This window comes from Grampus griseus (assembly GCF_964374135.1).
Source record: "Grampus griseus genome assembly, chromosome: 7".
In the NCBI taxonomy this organism is placed as follows: Eukaryota; Metazoa; Chordata; class Mammalia; order Artiodactyla; family Delphinidae; genus Grampus; species Grampus griseus.
In genome coordinates, this window is record NC_139001.1 from 62,216,438 (window position 1) to 62,234,756 (window position 18,319).

Here is an 18,319-nt window from a genome sequence, read left to right on the forward strand (position 1 = left end):
TTCTGTAATTCAAGTACAGACTGAAATACTCTGTAATTCAGTTGCTTCACTAATTCAGAAACTCAATTGTTCTTCAATTCAACTGGCCCAAATTCAAGCAGCTTTACCACGTATGCAATGATTTATTTATTTTTATTGAAAATACAAAGTAATATTAAAGGAAAACATTTAAATAATTTAAAAATCATTCCATATCCCCCTACACTAACACAATGAATTTTACTTCTGCATATTACTTTCCACATGCATAAAGGTTTTACAGACACAATGACAGTGTTCATACCATTTTATATTGTGCTTATTTTACTTACCATCTCACAGACATGCCCATGTTTCTACAGTCTTCCAAACAATTTTTTTAATGGCAGTATAAGGCTTCACTCTTTTTATTAGCCCACTTTCTTCTTTGCCATTTAGATTATTTCCAATTTTTCGCTATTGTAAATAATGCAGACATAAACAACCTCATGCATTTACCTTTTTGTTTGTTTGTTTTGTTTGTATATTATTCTTTAGGTTACAAATCAAGGAGTAGAATTTATGAGGAAAAAATATGTCATTTTTATGGCTTTCTATGTAGTGCCATATTGTGTTCCCAAAGCGTTGTATCTGTTTAAAATGCCTTCTTAAACGAATGTATTAAACAGGTTCTTTCTAAAATTTAAAAATAACTCATAAAAATTAGGTAGTTTTACACTTACATACTTAAAGTTAAAAATAATTATTGTCTCTTAAAAAATGAAGAGTGTGGGTAGATGATCTAACAGATTACTAAAAGTTTAGCTGAGTTAACTTAAGCTACGCTTCTTAACTTTTGTCAAGTTACGGCACACATGGAAAGTGATATGGTAGGCACACTGGAGAAAATGAACAAAGATGTTTCTGGCCCTGAAGCTTCAGCTACCCAGGCCACCTCTGGCTACTCCAAGAGCTGTGGGGATCCATATCTAGGCACATCTGTCACCCAAAGAGCCAGTGTACATGGGAAGGGAAGTTCTAACTGAGGTTAGGTGACTCAATCCAAGTCACAAAATCTAGTTAGTGGAAAATGAATTCAAATTTCTTCTCATCAATGTATTTTCTACTGTATCACAATGTTCTACATGCTTTCTGGCTCTAAATTTCAATTTCACATGCAGACAAGTACCTATACTTATGAATAAAGAGGATTTTCTGATATGCTTAAAGACACCTAAAGTAGCAATTTATATCAAAGCTGAAAATTAAAAATAGCTCTTAGGATCAACAAATATTCAACTCTTTCCTCTGCAATTTTTCAGATTTTACATTCTTTTAAATTTAGTTTGTAAACTCTGAATAGTAATACTCTTTTGCACAACATCTTGTATATCTCTGGTAGTCAGTAAATAAAGAATCATAACTATAAATAATATACACTACAAAGGAAAAACACTAGACTTAAGTCCATTCTAAATAATTCTAAAGGTAAAAAAAGATTTTTAAGCATTGATTTTGTAGAGGTAGAGAATATTCCCTCTTTATATTTCAAATTCCTTGTTAGCTAAATGGAACTTTAATGTACACTATTACATTACATTAATGTACACTATTACACTGTCATAAGAAATATTTCACTCCACAGAATGATTTTGACCTACACCCAGTGTTGATGCTACCAGGAGATAAAAATTCACTGCAAAGACGTTTCACCTTTTACCAAGTGTCCAGTGTTCCAGATCACCTTTGATGAGCAGAGATTAAAGGTAGTAACCCCACTGATTCAACTGTAAATATACATAAGATGTTTCTTGACCATTAATCACAGGGTTGGGGTGTAGAGTGGGGGTTAGGCATGAGAATTTACCTAACGTGTGCCAGGCCACAATAACAAGTAAGACACTCCAAACCCTACATTCTTTTTCACTACACCCTGAAACAGTGATTACTTGGTCATCTCTATGGACTTAATCAAACATTATACACACAAACACACCCGTGGGACCGCATGGCACTTGGAAGATTACCCACGATTTCCCACTTATTAAGATCTGGATCATATTTCTCAATGCTCTGAAGATATGTCCCCTTTGAGTAGGAATACCCCCCAGTGACATAAATACATCCATTCATGATGACGGCACCACACTCCATCCTCCTTTCCATCATGGGAGCGATCTCTCTCCATTCATTCTGTTCAGGGTCATAGCATTCTGTGATTGTAGTTTGTCCACCAACTAGATAGAGCTTATTTTCAAATGGAACTGAACACAATCCATATTCTATTAAAAAGAAAAAAGCATATTTCTATTAGGATAACAAGCAAAAGAGATACCTTAGGGTGGTGATATAATAATGCTTTACAATTTAGCATACAAAAATAGAGTAGTTGTGACATTCTGCTTCCAGCACATACCACCACAACACGGAGCCTTAAAATCCACTCCCAATCACCAGACTCAGATTACCTATTCCTGCCACTGTCTTTCAGGTTATCCCTAAACTGGCTTTGCAGGATGCCGGGAGGAACTCATCCTCTGACCACTACCCTTCCAGGAACTTCCCAGCACAGGCACCTTTTTCTCTACGCCTATGTGTAAAAGGTGGCAGCAGCAGAGTCCCTCTGCCATGAAGACGTCCCAGGTAACTGGTGTAGGTCCTTCAGGTCTTAGCAGCTAACCTTGTACAGTATCTGCTGCCACAGGCGCTTGCCTCTCTCACACTGCCGGTCAAGTTAAAGACACAAGAAGTTAGAGAAATATAAGCCAGTTTAGTGGGGAACTACAGTCTGTGACCTTAAGAAGCTGTGGAAGGTGCTCAAAGGCCGGGGCTGCCGTGTGAGGTCTGCGTCCTGGGGCTGGGAGTCCACCTCTTGGGGGTCAGCTTTCCAGGCCGTTTAAATTTTTTTCCGTTTTATCTCCCCCTCCACATCCAAACCTGCTGGCTCTTCAAGGCACCAGGATCTTTGGCAACTTCACTTCCTCTCCCTTCTTCCCAGGGCTGTGACTAGGGTAAGGCAAGTGAGGAGCCCAGAGCACAAAACAGGAGGAGACTCTTCCACCTTCCAAGCAACTCCTTCGGTTCTGTGCCTCAAGGGCACAGGTCACTTGCCTGACCCTAGTCCCAGCCCTGTTTCTTCCACGCCCTCAGTTCTAATATCGCTCCCAGCCTGTGAGTCCTTTCTCTGGAAGTATCAACCATTAGATTACACTTAAATACTTCTAGCTGCAGACCTGAAGAAAGCGCAGGAGTTGTCAGTGGCACTAATACTATGGCGAATAAATGAAGATTTAGCTTGCCATTGCTGAGCTGTTCCATCTGTCTGGAACACCTTCTTTTCCCAGGTCCTTGCACAGCTACCTTCTCCAAGTCATTCAGGTCTCATCTTACTCTCACCTCCTCAGAGGGCCTTCCCAGATCACCCAACCTGAAGGAGCTGGTCAGGCATCTCTACCACATCACACTCTTTTAATTCTCTCTGTAGCTCTTCTCATAATCTGATGTGGTTCCTGTTTAGTCTCTCTCTTCCTTCTGACAGTACAGGAACTGTGTCCTGCCCACCACTCCACTCCCAACTGAAGGATGGCAAGTGTCTGGCATCTTGTAAGGACTCAATAAAAGTGTGTTGAATCAATGAATGAATTGTACCTTGTACCCTCTGTGCCCAAATATGCGCCCCCATTACTTTGTGGAAGAAAAGCTTATAAGGCCTTCTTTAGAAAGAAAGAATGTACAATCAGAAATGTGATTTCCCCTTTAAGTAGGGAAGACAAATTCTTATCAGTAAAGTTCTTACTATTTAGGTTTCAAAGCCTAAGGAAAAGTCTGAGAAGACTGGTATTTCTGCTTTGAGTCCCCATATTGTTATTCTCTTGTTTCTGACATCCAAGAAAAAAAGAATTCTCCTACCTTTGAAAACCCACTTATTACCTTTCAGTTATACACATGCAGAATTTTTATAGGATTTAGTTGTTTTTGAGTACTTGTGACACATTGTTTATATAAATTATGAGTCATTCTGTCAAATGGTTATTGTGAAAATTAATGATGATTCAAAACTTTTATCAATTGGTATAAATGATTCAACAATGAGCTTATTAAGCTTTTCTTAACTTATTCAAATCTCACAAAAAATCCTCAATTTGCAACTCTTATCTTAAGTATCTCAATCTTTCTATAGCAGTAAAAATATTTAAAATAAAGTGACTCCTGGGCTCTCTATTCTGTTCCATTGATCTACATGTCTGTTTTTGTGCCAGTACCATACTGTTTTTGTTTTGTTTTGTTTTGTTTTTTGCAATATGCGGGCCTCTCACTGTTGTGGCCTCCCCCATTGCGGAGCACAGGCTCCGGACGCACAGGCTCAGCGGCCATGGCTCACGGGCCCAGCCACTCCGCAGCATGTGGGATCCTCCCGGACTGGGGCACAAACCCGTGTCCCCTGCATCGGCAGGCGGACTCTCAACCACTGCGCCACCAGGGAAGCCCTACCATACTGTTTTGATTACAGTAGTTGTGTAGTATAGTCTAAAGTCAGCAATTCCTCCAGCTCTGTTCTTCTTTTTCAAGACTGTTTTGGCTATTTGAGGTCTTCTGTGCTTCCACACAAATTTTAAAATTATTTTTTCTAGTTCTGTGAAAAATACCCTTGGTATTTTATTAATTAATTTATTTATTTATTAATTTTATTTATTTTTGGCTGCGTTGGGTCTTCGTTGCTGAGTGTGGGCTTTATCTAGTTGTGGTGAGCGGGGGCTACTCTTCGTTGTGGTGTGCAGGCTTCTTCTTGTGGTGGCTTCTCTTGTTGCAGAGCACAGGCTACAGGGCACTTCAGTAGTTGCGGCACACGGGCTCAGTAGTTGTGGCTTGCGGGCTCTAGAGTGCAGGCTCAGTAGTTGTGACACATAGGTTTAGCTGCTCCGCGGCATGTGGGATCTTCCCGGACCAGGGCTCGAACCCGTGTCTCCTGCATTGGCAGGCAGATTCTTAACCACTGCACCACCAGGGAAGCCCTACCCTTGGTGTTTTGATAGGGATTGCACTGAACCTGTAGATTGCCTTAGGGTAGTGTGGTCATTTAAACAATATTAATTCTTCTAATCCATGAACACAGTATGTCTTTCCATCTGTTTATAGCATCTTCAATTTCTTTCATCAGTGTCTTACAGTTTTCCGAGCACAGGTCTTTACCTCCTTAGGAAGGTTTAGTCCCAGGTATTTTATTCTTTTTGATGCAATGGTAAATGGGATTGTTTCTTTAATTTCTCTTTCTGATAGTTCATTGTTAGCATGCAGAAATCCAACAGATTTCTGTATATTAATGCTGTATTCTCAGGATCAATTAATCTATGACAAAGGAGGCAAAAATATACAATGGAGAAAAGACAGTCTCTTCAACAAGTGGTGCTGGGAAACCTAGACAGCTACATGGAAAAGAATGAAATTAGAACATTGCCTCACACCATATATAAAAACAAACTCAAAATGGATTAAAAACCTAAATGTAAGGCCGGATACTATAAAACTCTTAGAGGAAAAGACAGGCAGAACACTCTTTGACATAAACAGCAGCAAGATCTTTTTCGATCCACCACTTAGAGTAATGAGAATAAAAAACAAAAATAAACAAATGGGACCTAATGAAACTTAAAAGCATTTGCACAGCAAAGGAAACCATAAACAAGACTAAAAGACAACCCTCAGCATCAGAGGAGATATTTGCAAATGAAGCAACTGACAAAGGATCAATCTCCAAAATATACAAACAGCTCATGCAGCTCAATATCAAAAACAACAACCCAATCAAAAAATGGGCAGAAGACCTAAATGGACATTTCTATAAAGAAGACATATAAATCGCCAACAAATACGTGAAAAGATTCTCAAAATCACTAATTATTAGAGAAATGCAAATCAAAACTACAATGAGGTATCACCTCACACTGGTCAGAATGGCCATCATCAAAAAATCTAGAAACAATAAATGCTGGAGAGGGTGTGGAGAAAAGAGAACCCTCTTGCACTGTTGGTGGGAATAAAAATTGGTACAGCCACTATGGACAACAGTATGGAGGTTCCTTAGAAAACTAAAAATAGAACTACCATATGACCCTGCAATCCCACTACTGGACATATACCCAGAGAAAACCATAATTCAAAAAGACACATGCACCCCAATGTACACTGCAGCACTATTTACAATAGCCAGGACATGGAAGCAACCTAAATGTCCATCAACAGAGGAAAGGATAAAGAATATATAGTATGTATATACAATGGAATATTAGCCATAAAAAAGAACAAAATAATTCATTTGCAGCAACATGGATGGACTTAGAGATTGTCATACTGAGTGAAGTAAGTCAGAGAATGATGAATATTATATGATATTGCTTATATATGGAATCTTAAAAAAGGGTACAAATGAACTTATCTACAAAACAGAAATAGAGTTACAGAGTAGAAAACAAACTTATGGTTACCGGGGGTAAGAGGGGGAGGGATAAATTGGGATATTGGGATTAACATATACACATTACTATGTGTAAAACAGATAACTAATAAGACCTACTGTATAGCACAGGGAACTCTACTCAATACTCTGTAATGGCCTATATGGGAAAAGAATCTAAAAAAGAGTGGATATATGTATATGTATCTGATTCACTTTGCTATACACCTGAAACTAACACAACATTGTAAATCAACTATACTCCAATAAATAAATAATTTTTAAAAAAATGATAAAGCAAGAAAACCCCAGATGAACAGATAAAAAAGATGTGATATATATATAATACACACACACACACACACACACACACACACACACACACACACACACACACACACTGGAATACAACTCAGCCATAAAAAAGAAATTTTGCCATTTGCAACAACATGGATGGACTTGGAGGGTATTATGCTAAGTGAAATAAGTCAGACAGAGAAAGACAAATACTGCATGGGATCACTTATATGTGGAATCTAAAAAATAAAACAAGCTAGTTAATATAACAAAAAAGAAATAGACTCACAGATATAGAGAACAAGCTAGTGGTTACCAGTGGGGAGAGGGAAGCGGAGGAGGGGCAAGATAGGGGTAGGGGATTAAGAAGTACAAACTATTATGTATAAAATGAATAGGCTACAAGGATATATTGTACTACACAGGGAATATAGCCAATACTTTATAATAACTATAGAGTATAAAAAATTTTAACTATAAAAAAATTTAAAAATTATAAACCACTATGCTGTACCCCTAAAACTTATATAATATTTTACATAAACTATATCTAAATTTTTTTAAAGTATAAAAATAAATAAAGTGGGCTTCTCTGGTGGCACAGTGGTTAAGAATCCACCTGCCAATGCAGGGGACACAGGTTCCACCCCTGGTCCAGGAACATACCACATGCTGTGGGGCAACTAAGCCCGCAAGCCACAACTATTGAGCCCGCGTGCCACAACTACTAAGCCCACATGCCTACAGCCCGTGCTCCACAGAAAGAGACGCCACTGCAACGACAAGCCCGCGCAGTGCAATGAAGAGCAGCCCCCGCTCACCACAACTAGAGAAAGCCTGTATGCAGCAATGAAGAACCAACGTACCCATAAACAAACAAACAAACAGATAAAGAAATAAATTCCCGGTAGTTCTTCCCCTGTTACCCAAATGCAACATAATGTTCTGTTATAGTTGATGGAAACTTCCTCAGCTATAACTGCCTTTTTTCTTGTTGGTCACTCTAGGAAGCTACTGATGCTAAGGGACTGTGTCTTGTTTATTGAGCTCCTAGCACTGTACATAGCAAGCAGGAAGCACTCAGCAAATATATGTTGGACAAATGAATGAATGAACAATTTCAAACTAAGTATGAGGAATACCACCATCTGTCATGGCTCAAAAGAGTTTACACACAAATATGCACTATAAATACATGGCAGTCTGTATTCAGTGTTACATGAGTGATAGGAACAAAGCCATGCAGGGATTCAGAGACAACCACAATATTTTCAGGTATTCAATATCCATTGAAATACTTTAAGATTTTTACCTAAGATTTTTTTCTCACTGAAAAGACCTGTAAAGCTTATCTAATCTAACTTCCTTATTTTGCTAGAAAGTAAGACCCAAGAGCTTAAGCTGCTGCCCAAGATTACACAAGTAAATAAATAGCAAAGCCAGGAGAGAACGTTGTTCCCACTGGACACAGCTCTCCACGGATTTTCCCTCTCTATCACTTACTGCTTCTCCCGGGTTCTTCATGCACTCTTCTTCCTCAGCTCATCCTTTAACTAATGCTGTTTCCCAAGATGCTGCTCACTACTGTGTTGTTGGTCCCAACCTCCCAAGGCATCTCATTCACCTCCACACATAGTCATCATCTCTAAGCAAACAATTCACAGATCTCTGTATTTAGCTGCATTCTTCCTCCTGAGCTGCAGAACCACACTTCCCATCGCTTGCTGGACGGCTCTTCTGAGTTATCTAACTGGTCCTTGACATTTCACTACAAAACTGAGTTCATCATCTCTCCTCTTCTCCCCTCCCACTGGTTGCTACTTCAATGCTCCTAGTCAATCAGCCAGAGAGCCTAGAATGACTGGCAATTCCTTTCTCGTCCTCATCGCCAATGTCCAATCACCCAAGGGAGCAATCACTACCATTCAATCAATGGTGAATCTGTAACATTCCTCGCACCTGCCTGTTTTCTACTCCTACCACTTCAGGCTTTCAGTATTTCTCACCTGGTTTATTACAATAGCTTTAGAAGATCTCCCTGCCATCTTTCTCCCAGTCTATTCTCAAAGGAGTTCTTTTCTTGAAGCTAGAACTGATCACGCATCATTCTCTTGCTCTGAAAACTTTAAGCTCTCTATTTTAAAATTCTCCAGGCTGCCATTCAAAGCCCTCCATGACATGCTCTTCAACTGAACTCTCCTAGCCAGTCTCTCATCCTACCCTCTTGCATCTCATTAATATATTTTTACTCCCAGGAACTGGAATGAACCTGGAAATTTCCCTTCAGCCTTCCTTCACTGGCTAACTTTCTGCCAGAGCGCTCTTCCTCAAAAACTACCTTCCTTAATTGTAGCTATTCCTTAAGGCCCAAATCATAACAGCCTACGCCTGGAAGCCTTCTAAGATTGTCAGGGTCCCCTTAATTAGACTGAAGCTCTCCTTACCCTCAATTTCAGTAGCACTTATTTGTAAGACTGTCTTGTATTCCTGTTATGTATGTGTATTTACTACTAGATACTGAGTTCCTCTGGCAGTAAAATTAATCATCTTTGATAGAATGGTATCTTTCCCAAGGTAAGGTCTCAATAAATGTTATCTTGAATTTAATGGGATTATAGTCCCGTTTTTCAACTATACAAAGCAACCACCCTTAAAAGCATTAAGAAAAAAGATAACATTTAGATTACCTTTTAAAAATAACAGTTAAAAAAATAAATAAATAAAAATAACAGTAGTCATTTCTTTGTGGTCTAAGCTACGTATCTATAAGGTAGACTCAAGACTGACATTTACATTCTTCAGGAGGTGCTCCTAAAATGCATAAGAGGCATAACTTGCTATAATTCAGAGGATGTAGGTCTAAATGCCTTCCAGGGCCAAGGAGATAACAGACTATCTGAATGAACCGGGCTAGGGGTAAGAAAAACAGCAGCACAGGCCTCCCAAGTCTATGATGTGATGAGAATGGAAGAGATTGTGGTGAAATGGAGCATATAAGCCTCATCTAAAGGGAACAGCCACTACTTGGCACCAATAATTGTTGCCAGGAAGGAATATGATCCAAGGTTGCCAGATCTTGCAATTTTTCTAAAGGCCAGAAATCATGATTTTTATTTGAAATCTCCTGAATTTTAAATATTGGTAACAAGCCAGTTAAAAAATATTTTGAACACTGTGAGAGCCAAATAGAAGATACCACGTAGGGTGCTAATTTGATAACTTCGTTTCTCACATTATGTCAGGAAAATGTCCAATGTGACTCAAAATGCTCCATATGGAATCCTAATACTCATTTCTAATTGATTTTTTGATTTGCCATGGCTTTACATACTTTGGCTTAAGTCTCACTACCTTTTAAACTCTCTTTCAAGCAGTTAACAAGCTATACCCAATTTAAGTATGAGACCTTCATTTCTATATTTACTTTTAAATTAATTAATTTACTTATTTTAGTTTTGGCCGCGTTGGGTCTTCATTGCTATGCACCAGCTTTCTCTAGTTGCAGTGAGTGTGGGCTTCTCTTGTTGCAGAGCACGGGCTCTAAGCGCGCAGGCTTCAGTAGTTGTGGCTTGTGGGCTCTTGAGCACAGGCTCAGTAGCTGTGGCGCACGGGCTTAGTTGCTCCGCGGCATGTGGGATCTTCCCAGACCAGGGATCAAACCCGTGTCCCCTGCATTGGCAGGCGGATTCTTAACCACTGAGCCACCACAGAAGTCCCTCGAGACATTTATTTTTAAAGGAATCTCTTTATGAAATATAAATTAAGTTTGTAATGTAAACAACTGCCCTCTGATTTGTTAATCTGACTTTTCATATGTTAGATTTTCTTTGTAAAGATAAATCAGAGAAGTATCTAACTCATAAGGTTAACATGAGGATCAAATGAAGTAACAGTGTAGTTGTTAAGAGCATGAGCTCCCAGCCAGACTGCCTGGATTTGAATCTCACAACAAACCCTAGCTAGCTGACCTCGGGCAATATATTCACTCTCTGTGTGCCTCAGTGACCTATAAAATAGTAGTAGTACCTAGCTCACAGGATTGCTGTGAGGTTTCAAAGGATTAATACAGATAAAAGTATTGGAATAGTTACTGCCTGGTACATACTTATTGAATAAATGTTAGCTATTACAGGCATACCTTGACGATATCGCAGGTTGGGTTCCAGAGCACGGTAATAAAGTGAATATCACAGTAAAGCATCACACAAATTTTTTGGTTTTCCAGGGCATATAAAAGTTATGTTTATACTATACTGTAGTCTATTAAGTGTGCAATAGCATATTTTTTATGTCTAAAAAAACTGAATATACCTTAATTTCAAAATATTTTATTGCTAAAAAATGCCAATTCAATTACAATAGAACATCAAAGATCACTGATCACAGATTACAATAACAAATTTAATAATAATGAAAAAGTTTGAAACACTGCGAGAATAACCAAAATGTGACAAGACATAAAGTGAGCAAATGCTGTTGGAAAAATGGCACCGACAGAATTCTCAAGGCACGGCTGCCACAAACCTTCAATTTGTAAAAAATGCAATATCTGCAAAGAACAATAAAGCGAAGCACAATAAAACAAGGTATGCCTGTACTCAGTATGACAGTTATTATTATTTTCTATTATAATTTCATTAGTTATCACAGAAAGTTGCGGGGAGTCTGGGATAATACATCCGAACTACTCGGAGACGAAAGTCTACCTCTAAGATGTCTTCAGAGCCAGGACAGCATATGGCTGAAGTCCCTCCTTGTGTAAGTCCTGTGGTATATGGAGACACAGCACCAGATTCAGGTGTGCTCCCCCTGAACCGTGAGATGCCATATATGATGTATGGTGGAACCAGCTGCATTGGTCAAAAGTAGGAGAGCCTGTTCCCTTATGGACAGGCAGATTGCTTATCGGTCACAGCACAGGTCAATGCAATCAAACTGCCTGACTTTGAATCCTGATCCACCACTTCCAAACTGTGTGACCTTGACAAAGCTACTTATCCTTTCTAAGCCTTTACAAATATGTAAAATAGGGGTAAACAATACTTACAGGATTGTAGTTAGAATTTAAGGTAATATTACATGCAAAGCACTCAGTCAGTACCTGACCTATGGAAAGTGCTCAAGGTTACCTATCATTATTACTCTCAGATGGTTCAAGCTCATGAATTCCAACTATGCTCTCCAGTGACTCACACAGAAGCTGGATGCTATATGGAAAATGATTCAAAGTAGTATGGTGATATGGTGATATGAATCTTTCCTAATGAAAAAAACCTTAATCAGATGGCTTAACCTTAACCAGGTAACTGTAACAGGTTTATCCTTCCCCCTGAGCTCTACCCAAAGAGACAAGTCAAAGAACAAAGGACACCACAGAAGGCAGGCCATTCTTTGTGGGTAGACAACTGTTAAGGCCAACACAGGGCCCTGCACATCACAGGAGTAAGTGTTTAATAGCTATTGAAACCCAGAAAGAACATGCTTCTAAAAAAAAAATCATTTCTTGCTGAACTGAATCAACAGGTATCCTTCCCAACTATTTCACAGACTAGTGGTTTTTAACTGTCAATAAAAATTGTGTTTTATACAATGCATGTAGTAAATAAAAGAAAGCATATAACTAAGGAATAGGAAACACAAAAAAAGAATCTCATTAAAACAATTTATGGGGCTTCCCTGGTGGCACAGTGGTTGAGAGTCTGCCTGCTGATGCAGGGGACGCGGGTTCGTGCCCCGGTCCAGGAAGATCCCACATGCCGCGGAGTAGCTGGGCCCGTGAACCATGGCCGCGGAGCCTGCGCGTCCGGAGCCTGCGCGTCCGGAGCCTACGCTCCGCAGCGGGAGAGGCCACAGCAATGAGAGGCCCGCGTACCGCAAAAAAAAAAAAAATTTATGAAGAAACTAATTCTTTTAACCACACAGACTTAAAATATGTGTCATGTAAAGACATTAGGGAAAGTATTTGTAGATGTCATCTAGTTGGAATAGCTAATTGTGATTATTGTTAGATGAACATGTGAATATTTTGAGCCTTTAATTATACCCATGTGTAGCCTACTACAAATTTAGCACTTTCTACTTCCAGCCCATTTTTAGCCATCTCTTATGCTGATAAGATGCATCACAACATCATGTACTATTTGAGACAGTAATTTGTTACCTGGATGTGGACTGGAGGTGATGAGGCTCCATTCATTGATATCTGAATTGTAGCTCTGGACCTTGTCATAGGTGCAGCTTCCTCTGTATCCACAGTGGCCGCCAATGACGTAGATAACTTCATGTAAGACACAGGCAGTAGCATTTCCCACGCCTGTGTGTTAATTAAAATCACATCTTCAGATTGCTCTTTCATTCGGTTTTGCAATGAATATTGGACTAAGATTATTGTTGCTTTTGTTATTATTGACAGTAGATGCAAGGCATTGTGCTAGATGCTATGAAGGATAGAAGAATAAAAAAAAAAAGGCTCCCTGCACCTTTTTTTAAAAGGGGTGAGACATTTACACAAATAATTAGAACACAGGGTAGAGAACTCCTATGAACGTTCAGAGCAAGGAGACACTGCTTTGACTAAGGGAATCATGGCAGGCAGTGGCAGAATTTGTCCTGTGCCTCAGTAGGTAGCCTTTGGCAGGCACAGGTGAGATGAAGCCATCCTAGGCAGAGGGAAAGGTGAGTGCTTATTGGACAATGTCACGTAGCCGAGTTTGATTCCCAGCACTTGGGCAGGGCAGGTGGCACACCTGGGGCTGTCGTGTGGGAATTAAAGCTGACGTGGTAAACTGAAGCCACACGGCAAAGGATCCTGATGCCCAACTAAGAAACATGGACTTAATTTAGCAGGACTTTTAAGGTTTTTCAAGAGAGGAAGGGGGGGACTACAGGAGTGGAAGGGCAAGAGTCAGAAAGAGCTAGGTATTGGCTCAGGTGCGAAGTACTGAGGGCCTGACTTTAGACTGGGCCTTGAGTCAGAGGGAAGGATACCAAGGTAAGAGACACCGGCAGAACAGATGGGCTTTGATGACTGACTGCGTCCAAGACAAACAAGACTCATTCTGAGGTCCTGAGCTCGGAAAACTGGGAAATGCTGATGCCACAGAAAAATAAGGAAGAAATGGATTCAGCAGGGGAAGAAGACGTGAGGAAGAAAGATGAGGAGGCTCGTTTTAGTTGAAAATGTCAGTTTTAAGTCTTTCAACCAACTTTTTACTTAGCCTATTAGATGGGCCGGTGCAGTTCAATCTCCCTGTGCATTTCTACTCCAAAACAAGAGTGAGTTTATAAGCAGGGCAGTTATGATGAGGGGGAAAGAAAGTTAGGACTTTCTAAACAGCCGAGTATTTATTTCTTCTCTGTATACCTGTAAACTAAAAAAGGAAATGAATTTGAAATTTGACTCTGCCCAATTTAGGTGCTCATTACCAGGGAAAGCTCCTAGTTCACTTTATGGCTACAAAATAAAACAAACTGGGGAACATAGTGTTATCCTTTCTAGAGACAAATGGGAAACTTAAAGTTCAGCATGAGTCCACCCATCAGAACCAGTACTAGCAAAAAGTGCACATAACTGACAAAAGTGTTACCCTTCCCTGGGATGGTCAGATATAATCAGGAATCAAAACTTAAGTTAAAAGTATAAAACTCTGGGGCTTCCCTGGTGGCGCAGTGGTTGAGAGTCCGCCTGCCGATGCAGGGGACACGGGTTCGTGCCCCAGTCCGGGAAGATCCCACATGCCGTGGAGCGGCTGGGCCCGTGAGCCATGGCCGCTGAGCCTGTGCGTCCGGAGCCTGTGCTCCACAACGGGAAAAACCACAACAGTGAGAGGCCCCCGTACCGCAAAAAAAAAAAAAAAAGTATAAAACTCTGGAATTTCAGACCCAGCTGGGAGTAGGGGAAGACTTCAGCATACGAGGGTCTTCCATTCCACTCAAGGCTAAGGCAAGAACACGTGTGGCCTTCTTTACAGTGGATACACCATTGCAGCATTTTCTTTTCAGAAAGCACTGTTTCGCACATGATTTAACAACATTTCAGTAAAGTAATACATTTCAATCCTCAAAGAAATATACTCTAAACTGAAGAACCACTGAAATTGTGATCTTATCATTAAGAAACAGAGGCAGAAATATATCCAGGTTTACAACAGCTGCTAAAATATTTGAAGTTTCCTTGCTTCTTTTGTAGGAAAGGAGTCAGGACATTAAGAGCCACCCTGGGGAGAGGACTGGGGGAATTAGTAAATTGGGGGGTCAAGCTCTGGCAGAGTCAAAAACCAGAGCAGCTATTGCAGCAGGCATCAAGCCACCTTCTCCCAACCTGCCAACTACTTCGCAATCTTCGGACGTGCAGGAGAGCGGCTGTAATTGAATATGAAAGATACTTCTGCCCTGTCAAAGCTGACATGTTCTTCTATAAGATGTTCATGACTATAATGCCTAACACTTACTGAGTGCTTACTCTGTGCCAGGCACGGTTCTAAGCACTTCACATGAATAAACTCAATTAATCCTTTCAGAATTAAGCTATGTAATATTGTGACCCCCATTGTACAGATGGCAAAACTGGGGCACAGGGAGATTAAACCATTTGCCCAAGCTCACCAGCAAGTGAGGTGAAAGTCAGGATTTGGATCCAGGCAGTCTGACTTCAGAAGCAGCATGTCTGGTCACAAGGCCATTCTGCCTCTCAGGCTTCCTCTTCTCATCCAAGAATCACACCGGGTCAGATTCCCAGACCAGGTCAGATTCCCACACCCCCACTAGCATTAAAAAAGAAACAGAAAGGCCTGGGAAGAAACATCTGGAATAAAATGACTCAAATTTGGTAACAACGTACCAGTTTGTGTGCACCTCCCCAGCACCAATGAATAAATGTAATGAAATAAATGAGATTCTAGCCTAACTTTTTTTTACAGTGGGAGAGAAAGACAAGGCTAATCTAGTACCAAACACAGCAGAAAATACAGTGTTTCTCAGACAGATGCTGAGATCCAATAGCCACTGTGTGGGCCACGTGTGGGAGGTAGGGGACCTTCCCCTCTCCTTTTCCCTCTAAGACAAGACTGGAATTCCAAAGAGCAGAGGTTGTTTGTCTCTAGTTTTTGAGAGAATGTAAGTTGTTACACCCTATAGGGACCAAACCTTTCAAGGTTTTAATGAAAGACCTTTTAAAAGACAGATGATCAGATGATGAGAGGAAAAAAAGCTGAATATTTAAAAGCAGAATCAAAAAGCTTCAATGTCAAGAGCAAGCAAAAAAATAGAAAATTAAACATGAATAAAACTACCCAGCTTTCTCTTTTCATTTAGCCTTTGATTTAAATATAAATTCTTAAGACGCAAAGCAAGATGTAGATTCAAAACAGGCTATAGAAGAAGAAGAATGAATTATACTGTTTCCTTATATAAATAATATTTCTTTTCTAGCCTGGGTAGCATACTCTGATCACATAACTCTCAGTCAAGTTGGGGACTGCTATACTATATTTTCACTTGGAACATTCTGTGTAACATTATTTGTATAAGCCACTATAGTTCCTAGGTAGCACTCCAAAGTGATAAATTCTTTTTAACGTTATCTGTGAGAGAACTGAGAGATCCTTGGCCTAACCTCAAACACCTAAAAATTACAGAATAAACACAATCTGCACTTACCTTTAATCATGTTTGCAATAGGAATCCATTTCTCTTTTAATGGATCATAGAACTCGGCCTCTTCTGCTGGAGCCCCTTTTCTGTAACCACCTAAAGCATAGACACAGCCACCCAAGGTGACTGCACAGTGGTAATACCTGGCATTGAGCATTGGCAAACCTTCTGTCCATTCATCACTTTCACTGTTATAGATCCACACTGTGTCAAGAGCTTCTATGTTATCCGTTCTGTAACCTCCAGTTACATAAATATTGGGTCCCAAACATGTAACACCATAGCTCTCCCTAGTGTAATCTGGTATTTCTGCTCCCTGGATCCAAACATTTGTCAAAGGATCCCATACGTGCACCTCTGATAAAGGATGCCAGTAATAGCCTCCAATGATATACATTGTGGCTGTGGACCTCTGAGAAATCTCTTTATGCATGGGATTCAAAGCATTGTATATGAGAGATCGGATCTTATTTTCGGTTAACAGGCAGCTTCTTTGAAGGCCCAAAGCTGTTTTTAAATACACTGGATCTATATCTATGTTGATATAGCTTAGTAGATTATACAGGCACTCAATTCGATTTTCTACATCATGAGCAGTCCACTTGATAACTGGCTCTATGACAGCTTCTTCTTTCCAAACACTGAGATTCTTTCTGGACAAGATAAAGAGAAACTTTTCAAGGCTTATTTCCAGAAATTCTTCTTGTTGCCATACTTCCTTAAACCTTGAGCATAGAATTCTTCGAGATTCCTTCTCTAGTTCTGGACACACGTGAAATTCTGCAAAGGAGTGCATTCCAATACAATTATCAATATCCAAGTGCCTTACCAAAAACTGCTCACATGCTTTCTTTACTGAAAGGAATTGTAGCAGATCTGCTGCTTCAAGCAGGCTTTGAACATTTCTTTTAGTTATCTCAATTTGGGACGTGTATGCATAATTTACAAGGCCTTCCAAGATATCATGTTGGATGCCAGAGATTTTAATTTTATTTTTAAATTTTTCTTTCATGTCAGCTGTGAACATTGCTTTAAAATAATTGCTGCAAGCAGCTAAAACAGCTCGGTGACAATGGAAGATTATGCCTGAAGGACACTGAAGGGTAATATCAGTAAATAATCCATCCAAGTAAAATGTTTTGAATGCATCCAGAAAATCCACTGGATGTGTCGAATCCTTGAAAAGGTAAATATAATCTTCTTGTCCTTTTAGAGCCATGGCTGCAATAAATATGAAACAATAAACGTGTTTTCAATTGTGCGCATTACCTCATAATCAATGCTAAATATTCCTGTCATTATAATGATTGATTAGCATCGAATATACAAAACTAGACTAAGTTCAGCACTCTGTCACAAATGCAAGATGTGGACACACTATTTCATAATTTATATGATGGTCAATTTCAATGCAGGGTAGCTCGGAGTCTGATATGAGGCCCCCGGATTGCTCAGGGGTCCTTTCGAGAAGAAATATTGATTTGCTACCCCATTCACCCAGTCTCCAAAATCTGCCCCGAGCTGCCGGTCCTACAGAGAGCCCCCACTTGGCAAGCCAAGTGTCCAAGAGGTCACCCCACTCGAGGCTGGACCTTGGCCGTCTCGGCTCGGCCCCAACTCAACCTTTTCCCCGAGTTCCGTCTCCCTTACAAGTCGAATCGAGATGCCAGGAAAAGGGATGATCGAAATATAACTGGATAGAAGAAATCTCGGAAAAGGGAAATCCTGTGCCTTTCTGCTCAAGGAAGAACGGAAAGGAAAACGGCCGGACGGCGGCCCCTCCATCCGCGTGCCCCCTCCACGGCTGCCGCAGGGCTTTCCGCGCGCCGCGCGCCCGGCCCCCGGCCAGCGTTTCCGCCCGGAGACCGCCCCGCCCGGGAGCCTGGCATGGGGACTCGCCTCGAGGGCGCCGCGCGCTGCCGCCGGGTCGGGCGCCCGCGTCCCTCCACCTCGGGACGCCGC

General features: G+C 40.5%; 1 protein-coding gene across 2 annotated transcripts in view; it reads right to left on the reverse strand.

The window, feature by feature from the left end:
• Nucleotides 1–201: 201 nt before the first annotated feature.
• The window catches only part of LOC309824930 (kelch-like protein 23), a 28,857-nt gene continuing 10,739 nt past the window's right edge, over nucleotides 202–18,319 (reverse strand). For both annotated transcript variants that reach the window (XM_082658236.1, XM_082658237.1), the window contains 3 exons: nucleotides 16,364–17,578; nucleotides 12,867–13,019; nucleotides 202–2,240 (listed from right to left, as the gene is read on the reverse strand). In XM_082658236.1, coding sequence (XP_082514362.1) covers nucleotides 1,930–2,240; nucleotides 12,867–13,019; nucleotides 16,364–17,578 — 1,679 coding nt within the window. In that variant the 3' untranslated portion in view covers nucleotides 202–1,929. The remainder of the gene's footprint in view (nucleotides 2,241–12,866; nucleotides 13,020–16,363; nucleotides 17,579–18,319) is intronic.